Below are 13637 nucleotides of genomic sequence, written 5' to 3' on the forward strand. Positions count from 1 at the left end.
ACAGCCAAGCTCAGCACCACCATAACTCCCCAGCACCACAAGCACAGCTCCTTCACCAGCTTCTAGCAGCCCCTAAAGGTAAAGCTCCAAAGTTCCTCTCTGCCTCCTCTTGTTGGCACCTGCAAAGATCCAGAGAGCTGTTTGGTTTGGAAGGGACCTTCAAGATCATCCAGTCCCAAGCACCCTGCCAGGGGCAGGGACACCTCCCACCAGCTCAGGGCTTTATCCAGCCTGGCCTTGAACACCCCTAGGGAAAGGGCATCCACAAGCCTCCCTGGGCAGCCTGTTCCAGTGTCTCCCCACCCTCACTGTCAAGGATTTCTGTCTAACATCCAGTCTCAACCACAGACTTCCTGACTCCCCTCACATCCATCCTTTAAGCACACTGCAGGGCTGAAACTGCCTCTCCAGCCTCCTTCATTTGGCTCCTGGAAACAAAGAGGTCATTTTTTTCATTTGGCTAAAAGGGCCTGGCAAAGGTCCTCAGACACAGCTCAGGCAGGGTGGGGGGGGACAGGAAAGAAGATGGAGCACAGGTCTGGCTCCATTTGGGCAGCTATTTCTCACCCTCTTGGTAGCCCAGGCCAAGAGTGAGTCAAGCAAAGCTGTGCAGATGACGGAGTGTAGCTGCAAAGGAAGGGCTGGGAGGCTAAGCTGGAAAGGAAAACCTCATCCAGGAGAGCTCTGAACATGTCCCACCCCACGAGACACCAAAGCCCCTCGCTGCAAGACCTCTCTTGCTGGAGGCCCACGCATGCCAGGCACAGGCTCAGAGATCACAGGCAAGGCTCTGGCCCTTCCTGGCATGCTGGGACTATGGACCAGCTGAAATGAGTGTCCCAGACACCTGGGGAAGATGTGGTGGCTCCAGAGGAGGGAGCAGGGGGTCTGTGTGTTCCTTCTCCTGACAAACACACCACACTTGGCACATCAAGTCTGTTTTCAGCCTGGCCTTCCACCCACAGAGCAAACACAAGGGCAGACTTTACCCTCCAGCCAGTCTCCTGGGCATCAGCAGGACAGCCTCAAGGCAGCCATCAGGGATGTGTGGCAGCCCCCTGGACGTGGAGTCAGCTTCATGTTGGCCACAGCCAACGTCAGGGGACACCCCCAGCCCCCACAGACAAGGTAGCCTTGTCTCATGGCCCCATCATCCATCCCCACAGGAGGAAGGAGGCACAATGGCACACAGACAGCTGCAAGGAAGGCTGTACCAGGCTGTACCAGCTCTTCCCATGGGCCACCAGCAGTGGAAAGGCAAAGCCTTCCTGTGCCGCAGCTGGATTGAACCTGAAAATGTTTCCAAAGGGTAGTATGGAAAATCTTGTTGCCAGTGGAACTGCAACAACATTTCTGCCCTGGGGCCAGCTCCGAGGCAGATTTACAGCTCTGCGGCAGCAGGAGATGGCTCAGTCCCTGGGGGGCAGGCAGAGCAACCCAGCCCTGCCTTCACTGCTAAAACAAACCCCCAAACGCATAAAAAGCCCACACCAAGCACCCTGCACGTTTGCAGAGAGCTGCATCTCCTCCAGGTGACAGCTGGGGAGAGGCAGAGGAGCCAGACCCTCTCCCCACTATCAACAGACCCTCTCAGAACCTACAAGGCAGAAACCCATGGAGAGTTTGCACACACACACACACCCCCGCCCCTTCTCCCGCAAACCAGCCCTGCTTCTGCTCAAAAGCAGTCCAGGGGCCGCTCTTAGCCCCTGCTCATCCCAAATCCCTCATAAGATGCCGCCCAGGAGGTGCCCCAAAAGAAGCCCTGAACAGCCACAGCAAAGGACGACAGCAGTGCCCCCTCCCCACTCAGACAGCCCCCAACACGGTGCAGTTCTCGAACACTCCTGGGGCAGGGCTCTTGTCCTCCGCACACAAGCCCTGAGAGCTCAGGGTCTCCCGTAACCGGACGGGCACAGCTCAGCAGCGCCGCGGGGGCTGCGAGCAGCGCAGCAGCAGCACCCCTACCGCCAGCCCCACCGCCCGCCGCTGTGAGCCGGCCGGGCCGCGGCCGCGCCCTTTATACCCGCCCTCCGGCTCGCGCCCGTCACGTGGTCCCGCCCCGGCCTTGCGTCATCGCCGCGTGCGGCAGCATGGCGGCTCCGGCGGCGGCGGCAGGGGTGGCGCCGGTCCGCGCCCGGTGAGTGCGGGCCAGGGCTGCGCGGCCCTCCCTGACCCCCGGTACGTGCCCAGGGTCTCCATAACCCTCGCCACAACCCCTCTAGTGCGTGCCCAGGCCCCGCCGCAACCATCCCTGTCCCCGGCACCTCCGTATAGAAACCTCCCCCCCCCGTCCCCTGCCTGCCCCCCGGCCCGTGCCTGCCCCCCCACCCCGCGCCTGCCCCCCACCCCGCGCCTGCCCCCCACCCCGCGCCTGCCCCCCACCCCGCGCCTGCCCCCACCCCGCGCCTGCCCCCCCATCCCGCGCCTGCCCCCCCATCCCGCGCCTGCCCCCCGTCCCGTGCCTGCCCCCCGTCCCGTGCCTGCCCCCCGTCCCCTGCCTGCCCCCCGTCCCGTGCCTGCCCCCCGTCCCCTGCCTGCCCCCCGTCCCCTGCCTGCCCCCCACCCCGTGCCTGCGCCCCACCCCGTGCCTGCCCCCCCACCCCGTGCCTGCCCCCCACCCCGTGCCTGCCCCCCATCCCCTGCCTGCCCCCCATCCCCTGCCTGCGCCCCACCCCGTGCCTGCCCCCACCCCGTGCCTGCGCCCCATCCCCTGCCTGCCCCCCGTCCCCTGCCTGCCCCCCGTCCCGTGCCTGCCCCCCGTCCCCTGCCTGCCCCCCGTCCCCTGCCTGCCCCCCGTCCCCTGCCTGCCCCCCGTCCCCTGCCTGCGCCCCCATCCCGCGCCTGCCCCCCCATCCCGCGCCTGCCCCCCCATCCCGCGCCTGCGCCCCCATCCCGCGCCTGCGCCCCCATCCCCTGCCTGCCCCCCATCCCCGTGCCTGCCCCCCCATCCCCGTGCCTGCCCCCCCATCCCGTGCCTGCGCCCCATCCCGTGCCTGCGCCCCATCCCGTGCCTGCCCCCCATCCCCGTGCCTGCGCCCCATCCCGTGCCTGCCCCCCCATCCCCGTGCCTGCCCCCCCATCCCGTGCCTGCCCCCCCATCCCCGTGCCTGCCCCCCCATCCCCGTGCCTGCCCCCCCATCCCCGTGCCTGCGCCCCATCCCGTGCCTGCCCCCCATCCCCGTGCCTGCCCCCCATCCCCGTGCCTGCGCCCCATCCCCTGCCTGCCCCCCATCCCCTGCCTGCGCCCCCATCCCCTGCCTGCCCCCCACCCCGTGCCTGCCCCCCACCCCGTGCCTGCCCCCCATCCCCTGCCTGCCCCCCCCATCCCCTGCCTGCCCCCCACCCCGTGCCTGCCCCCCACCCCGTGCCTGCCCCCCATCCCCTGCCTGCCCCCCCATCCCCTGCCTGCCCCCCATCCCGTGCCTGCCCCCCCATCCCGTGCCTGCCCCCCATCCCCTGCCTGCCCCCCACCCCGTGCCTGCCCCCCCCTCCCCTGCCTGCCCCCCATCCCGTGCCTGCCCCCCCATCCCCTGCCTGCCCCCCATCCCGTGCCTGCCCCCCCATCCCCTGCCTGACCCCCACCCCGTGCCTGCCCCCCCCTCCCCTGCCTGCCCCCCATCCCCTGCCTGCCCCCCATCCCCTGCCTGCCCCCCATCCCGTGCCTGCCCCCCCATCCCCTGCCTGACCCCCACCCCGTGCCTGCCCCCCATCCCCTGCCTGCCCCCCATCCCGTGCCTGCCCCCCCATCCCCTGCCTGCCCCCCATCCCGTGCCTGCCCCCCACCCCGTGCCTGCCCCCCCACCCCGTGCCTGCCCCCCCATCCCGTGCCTGCCCCCCCATCCCGTGCCTGCCCCCCATCCCCTGCCTGCCCCCCCATCCCGTGCCTGCCCCCCATCCCCTGCCTGCCCCCCATCCCCTGCCTGCCCCCCATCCCCTGCCTGCCCCCCCATCCCGTGCCTGCCCCCCATCCCGCTGTTACACGTCTGGGGGCTTCCAGCACCCCCCCGGGACGAATCTGGCTCCTCCGAGACGCTTGCTGTGCGCCCGGGCTTGCAGAGCTGCCCCCGGGACGTGCCCAGCTCCTCCATAGCTGCCCCTGGTATCTCCCCGGGGCCTCTGTGACCACCCCAGACCTGTGCCTGGCCTCTCCACAGCCACCCTCCCAGTTCGGGCCCGGCTGCTCCATTCCCTCACCTGCCCTGGTCCTGTGCCCACCCCTGCCATCCGCCTCTCCCCTGGCACTTTACTCCAGCTGTCACGGGGGGAGTCACACAGGTGCTGTGTCTCCAAAGGTTCCTCGCCACCAAGGAGCAGTTCCATGCCTACCTGCGGGCCAGGGGTGAGCCTGATGGCCAAGCAGAGGCTGAGGGTGAGAAGGAGAAGGAGCAAGAGGTCAAGGGGAAGGAAGAAGAGGAGGTTGGCAGCTGCCAGAGCGAGCCCCCAGCCAAGCGGCTGAGGTCGGAGGACCCTGGTCAGGAGGGGGAGAGCCAAGAGGATGGAGCAGAGGAGAAGGAACCTGTGGAGAGGAAGCGAGCCCGGGGGCAGAACAAGAGCAGGCCCTGCATGAAACCCAACCACTATGAGCAGAACAGGCTGTGCCCATCAGTAACACAGGTAGGGCATGGGGGTGGGGGGGGGGGTGTGTGATCTCTTTTAGGGGGGAGCTGGGGGCTCCTCCTGCTCCAGGGCTGTCCTTGCTTGAAGCCTAGGAAAGCAGATGGAAGATGGAGCCTGACTGGGACAAACTCACAGGAGGGAAGGTGTGCCAGGGTCAAACCCACCTCTGTTAGGTGTCTGTGAAGCAGGGAGAGCTGAGAGGGACAAGTGAAGCATCAGCTGCCTGGGGCTGTTGAGCCTGGAGGAGAGCAGCCAGAGAGGTTGTGAAGTCTCCCGAGGAGAGCTTCCAACCCCCCCAGGCCACTGTGATGCTGGGCAAGCTGCTGTGGGTGCCCTGCTTTAGCAGGGGGGGTTGGATTGGATGACCTCCAGAGGCCCCTCCCATCCCCTCCACGCTGGGGTTCAGTGACTGCCTGAAGAGGAAGGAGTGAAGTGCCTCCTGGGTGGCTGTGTGGCTGCCCTTCTGCAGCACGCTCCTGGGGAGCGCTGGGTGCTGTGCAGAGCTCCAGGGGCAGGCAGAGCCAGGCTCACCTGAGTTGTGCTGGGAGGTGCAGGTGTGCCCAGGCAGGCAGGCAGGGGGGGCAGAGGCTTTCACCCCTTCTCTCCCTCCTTCCAGGGGTGTGCAGAGAAGTGCTCCTTCGGCCCCCGCTGCCGCTTCCTGCACGACGTCGCCGCCTACATGGCCACGAAGCCAGCGGACCTGGGCAGCAGCTGTGTGCTCTTCCAGACCTTTGGCCAGTGCAGCTTTGGGGTCACCTGCCGCTTCGCCCAGGCCCACCTGGGCCAGGGCTACCAGAACCTCGTGGACGCCGAGCTGGCCAGGCGCTGGGAAGGGAAGGTGCTGGTGAGGAACAGCCTCCCCAAGGAGCTGCAGCAGCGGCTGCGCAAGAGGAGGTTTAGCTTCAGGAGGGCCGAGGAGTACCTCCGAGCCCTGGCCAAGCCCCGTGGGGCTGGTGAGAAGGGAGGCAAAGGGCAAGAGCTCTCCAACTGCACAGCACCCCAGGAGAGCCTGGGAGATGGTCTCCAGGGTCCTGTGCTGGCAGAGCAGGGAGAAGATCCCAAGCCAGATGGCTTGCAGAGTCCTGACCCCACAGGCAGCGAAGAGGTCTCCTCCATCAAAACAATAGGCCCAGTGACAGATGAAGATGTGATAAAGCTGAGGTCGTGTGAGAAGAGGAAGGTGAGGGCTTGGTTGCTGCTGCTGTCCCTCCTGTACCTGTTGAGTGGTTGAGATTGTGCCTGGGAAAGAGGCAGAGGCTTGGGCTGGGCGAGAGGCAGGCAGAGGACAGAGCTGCCTGGGGCCCACGTTGCTGTCACGAGGGGAAGGATGCAGGAAGGTGAATTTGTGGGGCTGTGGTGGTGCCCTTGGAGGGGTGAGGACCAAGAGGAGCTGCAGCCACTTGCAGATGAAGGAGGGTTGGAGCTGAGCTGTCAGTGAGAGTGGGAGTGCCCTGAGAGCAGAGTCGGGGCTGGGGCTGCCTGGTTTGTGTTGAGACCATTGCCTCTTTCCCCTCCTCCTTACCTCCTGCCTTGCACCCACTAGCCAGCTCCAGCCCTTGATATCTGTACCTGCTTTGAGTGTTCTGCAAGCTGAGCAGGGAGCAGGGTGGGAGCAGGGAGCAGGATTGGAGCAGGGAGCAGGATTGGAGCAGGGTGGGAGCAGGGAGCAGGGTGGGAGCAGGGAGCAGGGTGGGAGCAGGGTGGGAGCAGGGAGGAGGGTTGGAGCAGGGTGGGAGCAGGGAGCAGGGTGGGAGCAGGGAGCAGGGTTGGAGCAGAGAGTCTCTGGTTCTTTAGTCCAGATGCTGCTCCCTGTGGGGTAGTTGAGGTTCTCCGCTGGTGGTTTCCTGCCTTCCCCCCTGGGTTTTACCCAAAGCAAGGGACAAAACTGCCAGCTGGACTGTCTTCCTGCTTAGCCACTGCTGGTTCAGCCCCTCTAACGTGCTCCTCCATCCGTGTTTTCCAGTTGGAAATCCAAGGCAAGCTCTACCTGGCTCCACTGACCACGGTGGGTAGATAATTCTCTTCCCTTCCGCCAGAGGCATTTGGCCGTTGCCGCGCGGGGGAGGCAGCAAAGCTCCTGACCAAAACCCTCTCTGCTGCCCCTCCCAAGTGTGGGAACCTCCCTTTCCGAAGGGTCTGCAAAGGCTTTGGGGCTGATGTCACCTGTGGGGAGATGGCTGTGTGCACCAACCTGCTGCAGGGCCAGGCCTCCGAGTGGGCTCTCCTCAAAAGGCATCACACCGAGGACCTCTTCGGGGTGCAGGTGAGGGAGCGCTGGCAGCTTGGCAGCCCAGCAAGTCAGCACTCAGCCATGAGTGGGGCAGCTGCTGCTCACAGAACCATGGGATTGCTAGGGTTGGAAGGGACCTCAAAGCTCAGCCACTTCCAACTCCCCTGCCATGGGCAGGGACAGCTCACACCACAGCAGGTTGCTCACAGCCACCTCCAGCCTGGCTGCAAACACCTCCAGGCAGGAGGCTTCCACCACCTCCCTGGGCAACCTGTGCCAGGCTCTCACCACCCTCATGGGGAACAACTTCTTCCTAGCATCCAATCTCAATCTCCTCACTTCTAGTTTTATTCCACACCCCCCAGTCCTATCACTCCCTGACACCCTCAAAAGTCCCTCCCCAGCTTTCTTGGAGCCCCCTGCAGACACTGGAAGGCCACCAGAAGGTCTCCTGGGAGCCTTCTTCTCTCCAGACTGAACAGCCCCAACTCCTTCAGTCTGTCCTCATAGCAGAGCAGCTCCAGCCCTCTGCTCCTCCTCGTGGCCCTGCTCTGGACACCTTCCAGCACCTCCAGATCCTTCCTGTGGTAGAGGCTCCAGATCTGGATGGAGTACTCCAGGTAGGGTCTCAGCAGGGCAGAGGGGGAGGCTGCAGCTCATGCAGCCTGTCCCTCTTTGGTAGCTGGAGGGAGCTTTTCCAGACACCATGACCAAGTGTGCAGAGCTCCTGAACCAGACCATTGAAGTGGACTTTGTGGACATCAACGTTGGGTGTCCGATCGACCTGGTCTACAAGAAGGTAAGGAGCAGGTTCTGCAGCCTGGTTTGCTGCCTTCAGGAGGTTTTCCTCCTTTGCTTCAGCCTGATCAGCTCCTGCCAGTCTGAGCCAGAGCTCCCAGTTCACTTCTGGGCACTGAGCTCCAGCAGGCAGTGCTGTGCTGTCTCTGCCTGGCAGCAGGCAGAAGCTGGGAGGGCAAAGCTCTCTTGGGCTCTTTTATTGTCCAAGCTCTTTGCCTGCAGCCCTTTTCCTCCCCTGAGGTGCTCCCAAGTCTTACCTGCACCTCCTGGCTAGAGGGCTGCTGTTGAGCAGCTGTGAGGAGGCTCTTCACTCTGCATGGGAGCCAAAAGTCTTTGACTCTGCCCCTGTTTGTCTGGCAGGGAGGAGGCTGTGCCCTCATGACCAGAGCCAACAAGTTCGAGCAGATCGTCCGAGGGATGAACTCGGTGAGTGAGAGAAGCTGCCAGGCCCCGAGAGAGGAGCTGCTGGAGCCACCTCCTGCCTCAGCCTGGCCTCCCTCTCCTGTGCCTGCAGGTGCTGGATGTCCCACTGACCGTGAAGATCCGGACAGGGGTGCAGGAGAAGGTCAATGTGGCTCACAAAATCATCCCCAGGATCCGGGAGTGGGGAGCGGCCATGGTCACGGTACAGGAGTGCTGCTGGCTGGGCAGCTCTGCTCTGCATGGCAGCCTGGAGCATGCTCACCTCCCTCCCCCACCCTGAGCAGCTCTCTGGGAGACCTTTGAGAGCTGTGTTCTGTGTTTTAAGTGGTTTCTGCTATTGCCAGAGAAAAAAATTCAGGAGAGGATTTTCCCAGGTGCTCCTGAGCCTCCTCTCAGCCTCCTCCTCCTCTCCAGGCTGAACCCCCCCAGCTCCCCCAGCTCCCCCTCCTCAGCCCTGTTCTCCAGACCCTTCCCCAGCTTGGTTGTCCCTCTCTGTCCCTGCTCCAGCTCCTCAATGTCCTCCTTGGAGTGAGCAGCCCAAAACTGACCCCAGTACTCCAAATGTGGCCTCCCCAGTGCTGAGTCCAGGGGGACAGTCCCTGCCCTGCTCCTGCTGGTCACACTCTTGCTCCTGCAGGCCAGGATGCTGCAGGACCTTCCTGCAGTGCTCCTGTTCTGCTGCTCCCTCCTCACTGTGCCTTCTCCTGCCCAGCTCCACGGCCGCTCCAGGGAGCAGAGGTACACCAGGAGTGCAGACTGGGAGTACATTGCTGAGTGTGCCAGGGCAGCCAGCCCCATGCCTCTCTTTGGTAGGTGCTGCTCTTGCCTTGCCCCAGGGACTGAAGGTGTCTCCTGTTTGTCTTCAAAAGAACTAAGCCCCAGGCTCCCAGGGGAAGGCTTGGGGGGAAGCAGCAGCTCCTCTGCAGCCCACAGCTGCCTCTGTGCTTGGGGGCGATGGGCACTGAGCACAGGAGGGGAAGGTGCAGGCTGGGCACAAAGCACTTGGTGACAGCAGGCAAGAAGTGCTGCCAGCACAGGGCCTTGGGCAGCGTGGCACAGACAGCTCCCAGCTCAACCCTCAGGGTAGGAGCTGGGAGTGGAGAAGCAGAGAGGAGAAAGCCTTCACTTCCCTTTCGAGTGGAGCATCCAGCAGCAACATCCCTGGGAGGCTCCAAAGAGGAGCTGCAGAGCTGCTTGGGACAGTGTGTGCACTTGGGCTGCTGTCCCATGCCTGCTTTAGCTCATTTTGACTTGCCCTCCTCTCTCACTTTGACCTCTGGCCTCTCCCTTCCTCCTGGCCAGGGAACGGAGATATTTTGTCCTACGAAGATGCTAACCGAGCCCTGGAGCTGGGGGTCTCAGGAGTGATGATTGCCAGGCAAGTGCTGAGGTTCCCTTTCTCCTCTCAGCTCTCTCACTGCAAGAGGGAAGGAAAAAAAGGGGGGATTTAAACCCACCCCCCCCACCCCCCTAAATAAACCCAGAACAGGAGAAGCTTCATCTGGGTCAGGCTGTGTCTTGTGAGACACCAGAGCAGGCTGCCCAGGGAGCCTGTGGCTGCCTCCTCCCTGGAGGTGTTCAAGGCTTTGAGCAGCCTGGGCTGGGGGGAGGTGTCCCTGCTCAAGGCAGGGGAGTTGGAAGTGGATGATCTTGAAGGTCCCTTCCAAGCCAACCCATCCTGTGCTACTCAGCTGAAATCAGTTTGTGTCTGTGGGAACTAACAGCAGCTTCCTACTGCAGCTGGAAACAAACCTTCAGCAGCACTGGCTGGCAAACAAGGGCTGGGAGCCTCTTAAATGAGCTGGCACCTTCAGGAGCATCAGGCATGGGAATCAGGGGATGGTTGGGGTTGGAAGGGACCTCCTGAGATCATCCCAGCCCCCTGCCAGAGCAGCATCACCCAGGGCAGGTCACACAGGGGCACATCCAGGGGGGGTTGGAAGCTCTGCAGAGGGGGAGACTCCACACCCCCCTGGGCAGCCTGCTGCAGGGCTCTGTCACCTCACAGCAGAGAAGCTTCTCCTCATGTTGAGGTGCAGCTTTGTGTCCATTGCCCTTGGTCCTGCTGAGGAGAGCCTGGCCCCTTCTGGAGTGACAGTGCAGCTGTCCTGTGCTTACAGAGGGGCACTCATCAAGCCCTGGCTTTTCACTGAGATCAAGGAGCAGAGGCACTGGGACATCTCCTCCAGCCAGAGGTTTGATATCCTCAAAGACTTCACCAACTATGGCCTGGAGCACTGGGGCTCAGACACACAGGGAGTGGAGAAGACCAGGAAGTTCCTGCTGGAGTGGCTCTCCTTCCTCTGCAGGTGACTCTTGCTGGCTGGGAGGAGCTGGGACAGGGCAAGGCTGCAGTGCTGGGGGCAGCAGCACAGCTCCTGCATTCCCTTGCAGGTACATCCCAGTTGGGCTGCTGGAGCACCTGCCTCAGAAGATCAACGAGAGGCCACCTTACTACCTGGGGAGGGACTACCTGGAGACCCTGATGGCCAGCCAGAACGTGGAGGACTGGATCAAAATAAGGTAACAAAGCCTTGGAAGCAACTTCAGCTGCTAGGAAGGGACATGGCAGGGCCCCACAGAGGCCCTGTGCCTGCAGGCAGCCTCCCAGGGAGGGGTAGATAGAAGAATTGGTTGGGTTGGAGAAGCCCTCTGAGAGCATCCAGTCCAACCAGCAGCCCCACACCTCCATGGCCACCAAACCCTGGCCCCAGGCTTCTTGGGCACCTCCAGGGCTGGGGACTCCACCACCTCCCTGGGCAGCCTCAGCCCCTCCCTGACCACTCTTGCAGCAAAGGTTTTCCTCATCTCCAACCTCAGCCTCCCCTGGCACCATTTGAGGCCATTTCCTCTCCTGGGGAGCAGAGCCCAACCCCCACCCCACTGCAGCCTCCTCTCAGGGAGCTGCAGAGAGCAAGGAGCTCTCCCTCAGCCTCTTCTCCTCCAGACTAAACCCCCCCCAGCTCCCTCAGCTGCTCCTCCCCAGCCCTGCTCTCCAGGACACCACATCCCAGCGTGGTTGGGGGCTGGAAGGGACCTCTGGAGGTCATCCAGTCCAAGTGTACTGAGCACAAACCTCTCCTTGGGTTGTGGTTCTGAGCTTGGCTTTGTTCTTTTCTTCCTCTAGTGAACTGCTTCTGGGACCAGTTCCTACCAACTTCACCTTCCTGCCTAAGCACAAAGCAAACTCCTACAGATAGCTCTGCTGAGGCCCTGCTCCGGGGCAGCAAGTCAAGAGGAGGCCTCAGGGCTGGGAGGTGGCCAGGAGCTGCTCAGCAGCACCCCCAGGAAATAAAGTGTTGATGTTTCTAAGGCTGTGTTTGCCTTCACCCCTGCACCATCACCCCCTGCCACAGGCTCCCCAGCAGCTGCTCCCCAGCAGCTGGCTGCAGCCTCACAGCCAGAGCTGCCTCCCTGGCAGGGAGTGACCTGCCCAGGGCCAGGCTGCAGGCCAGGACTGAGCTTTGGCCTCCATTCGTGGCAGGAGCTGTCCCAGCTCCTCCCCACCACACACAGCTCCTAGCAGGAGCCTTGGTTCCTGCCAGGATGTCACAGAAGGGATCAGCACCCTCAAAGGTCATCCTGTCCACCCCCCCTGCAGCAAGACCCTCAGCTTGCTCCAGGGCAGGTTCAGGTTGGTCATGAGGAGCAATTTCTACTCCAGGAGGGTTGCCAAGGCCTGGCCCAGGCTGCCCAGGGCAGTGGGGGAGGCTCCAGCCCTGGAGATGTGGTGCTGAGGGCCAGGGGCTGGTGGTGCCCTGGCAGTGCTGGGCTCAGGGCTGGGCTGGGTGGTCTTGGAGGTCTCCAAGCAGAAGGCTTCCCTGAGGCCCTGGATCCATCCTTCTGTGACAGCATGCACCTCACAATGGGCTGGAACAGAGCAGCCTCTGTAGTGCCTGCTGGGGGACCCCAGAGGGGCACAGATGGAGTGGGCAATGGAGCAGCCCCCACAGCAGCTCCCAGCCCACGGCCCCAGGGCCCCCCTGAGCCTTCAGGCTTCTGGGCTGCCACAACTCCTCTGCCCCCAGGGTAGGAACCCAGCCCAAGCCCAGCAGCCTGGGAGCACTCCTGGGGGCCTGGGCAGAGGTGACCCCCAGCCCTGGCTCCTCTCTTTCAGGTGCAGCCAGCCTGTGCCCCCTGCCTGGGCAGCAGCAGCTCTGCCCTGCAGCAGGGCCATTCCTGGTGGAGGTGGCACTGCAGGCCCCCCAGGCAGGTATGACTCCCCCTGCCCCTCTCTGCTCTGCCCCCCCAGCCCTGGCAGCTCCCCCACAGCAGGCAGCAAGCCTGGGCCAGCATCTGTGCCCCCCCGGGTGCTGTGTGCCCTGGAACCCACTGCCCAGAGAGTTTCCCAAGTCCCTGCTGCCACCTCTCCAGCTTCAGCTCCTGGCAGCACAGCTCCTCCCTGCCCTGCAGCCCTGTCCCCTGCCACAGCAGCTCCCCCCAGGGACTGCCTTGGCCCCCAGCTCCCCCCAAGCCTGGCACAAACCTGGGGGCTGTTGGCCATTGGGGCTGGCTTGGGGGGGTGGCCCTGGAGGGTGCCCCCACCCAGCATGGCTCCTTCTCACCCCCACAGGTCTGCAGGTGGCTCCCTGTGGGCACATCTCTGCCTCCTGCTTCTGCCAGCTGCAGTGGGTCATGAACCTGCCTGCTGTGGCCACCCTCCTGCCCGCTGTGGCCACCCTCCTGCCCGCTGTGGCCACCCTCCAGCCCCCTGTGGCCACCCTCCTGCCTGCTGTGGCCACCCCCCTGCCCGCTGTGGCCACCCTCCAGCCCCCTGTGGCCACCCCCCAGCCCCCTGTGGCCACCCCCCAGCCCCCTGTGGCCACCCCCCAGCCCCCTGTGGCCATCTCTGTGCTCAGCTGTGCTGCCCCTCCTGTGCCAGCTGCTGCCCAGGGGGATGCTGGGGGCTGGGGGAACCTCTCAGCCTGGGCAGTGCCAGTGGCTCCCCAGGGCCAGCTGCAGGAGCCCCAGAGGAAGAAGAGGAGAGTGAAGGCTCCAGCCCCCCCAGAGCTGCCAAGAGCCCTCCCCAGGGCCAGGCCTGTGGAGGGGCTCCCTGCTCAGATGGGCAGCTCTGGCTCTGCCAGCTCTGGCTCTGCCAGCTCCTTGGGCACAGCCAGCACCACCACCTCCCAAGGCTGTGATGTGCCCCCCAAGCCCTCTGCTGCTCCCTGTGAGCAAGACCCTGTGGCCTCAGGTGCCCAGGAGATGGATGACCTCTACTTGGAGTGGCTCCTTGAGGAGCTCCTGGGCCAGCAGGAGTTGAAGCCTCTCAAGCAGGAGCCCCAGGAGCTGAGGGCAGATGGGGAGGGGACCCTGCCCCAGCCCCAGCCCCCAGGGGCAGAAAGCAGCAGCAGGGTCCCAGACCCTCCCCAGAAGCCCCAAGCCAGCAGAGACCTCTGGCAGCAGCCCTACCTCTGTCCCAGCCAGAGGGCTCAGAGCAGCAGCAGAGACCCTCAAGAGGTCCCAGCCAGGAGAGGACAGCACAGAAGCAGCAGGGAGGGGCTGGGAGACTTCAGAATGTTTTGAGTCCTTCTCTTTGTGCCTTCCCTCTTGGTCCTCCCATTAA

General features: G+C 64.0%; 1 protein-coding gene across 1 annotated transcript; it reads left to right on the forward strand.

Annotated features, from left to right (window-relative positions):
• The first annotated feature begins 2067 nt into the window (after positions 1-2067).
• Positions 2068-13637, forward strand: DUS3L (dihydrouridine synthase 3 like). The gene is made up of 14 exons (XM_068164990.1): positions 2068-2140; positions 4296-4617; positions 5237-5800; positions 6584-6625; positions 6731-6883; positions 7533-7649; positions 8009-8074; positions 8163-8273; positions 8784-8880; positions 9374-9449; positions 10192-10380; positions 10466-10594; positions 11199-12284; positions 12645-13637. The coding sequence occupies exons 1-13, from the start codon at positions 2094-2096 to the stop codon at positions 11269-11271; spliced, it is 1986 nt and encodes a 661-aa protein (XP_068021091.1). The 5' UTR covers positions 2068-2093; the 3' UTR covers positions 11272-12284; positions 12645-13637.

The sequence above is a fragment of the Melanerpes formicivorus genome, unplaced genomic scaffold (genome assembly GCF_026170545.1).
Source record: "Melanerpes formicivorus ecotype bairdi unplaced genomic scaffold, bMelFor1.0.p_v2 SCAF_83, whole genome shotgun sequence".
NCBI lineage: Eukaryota > Metazoa > Chordata > Aves > Piciformes > Picidae > Melanerpes > Melanerpes formicivorus.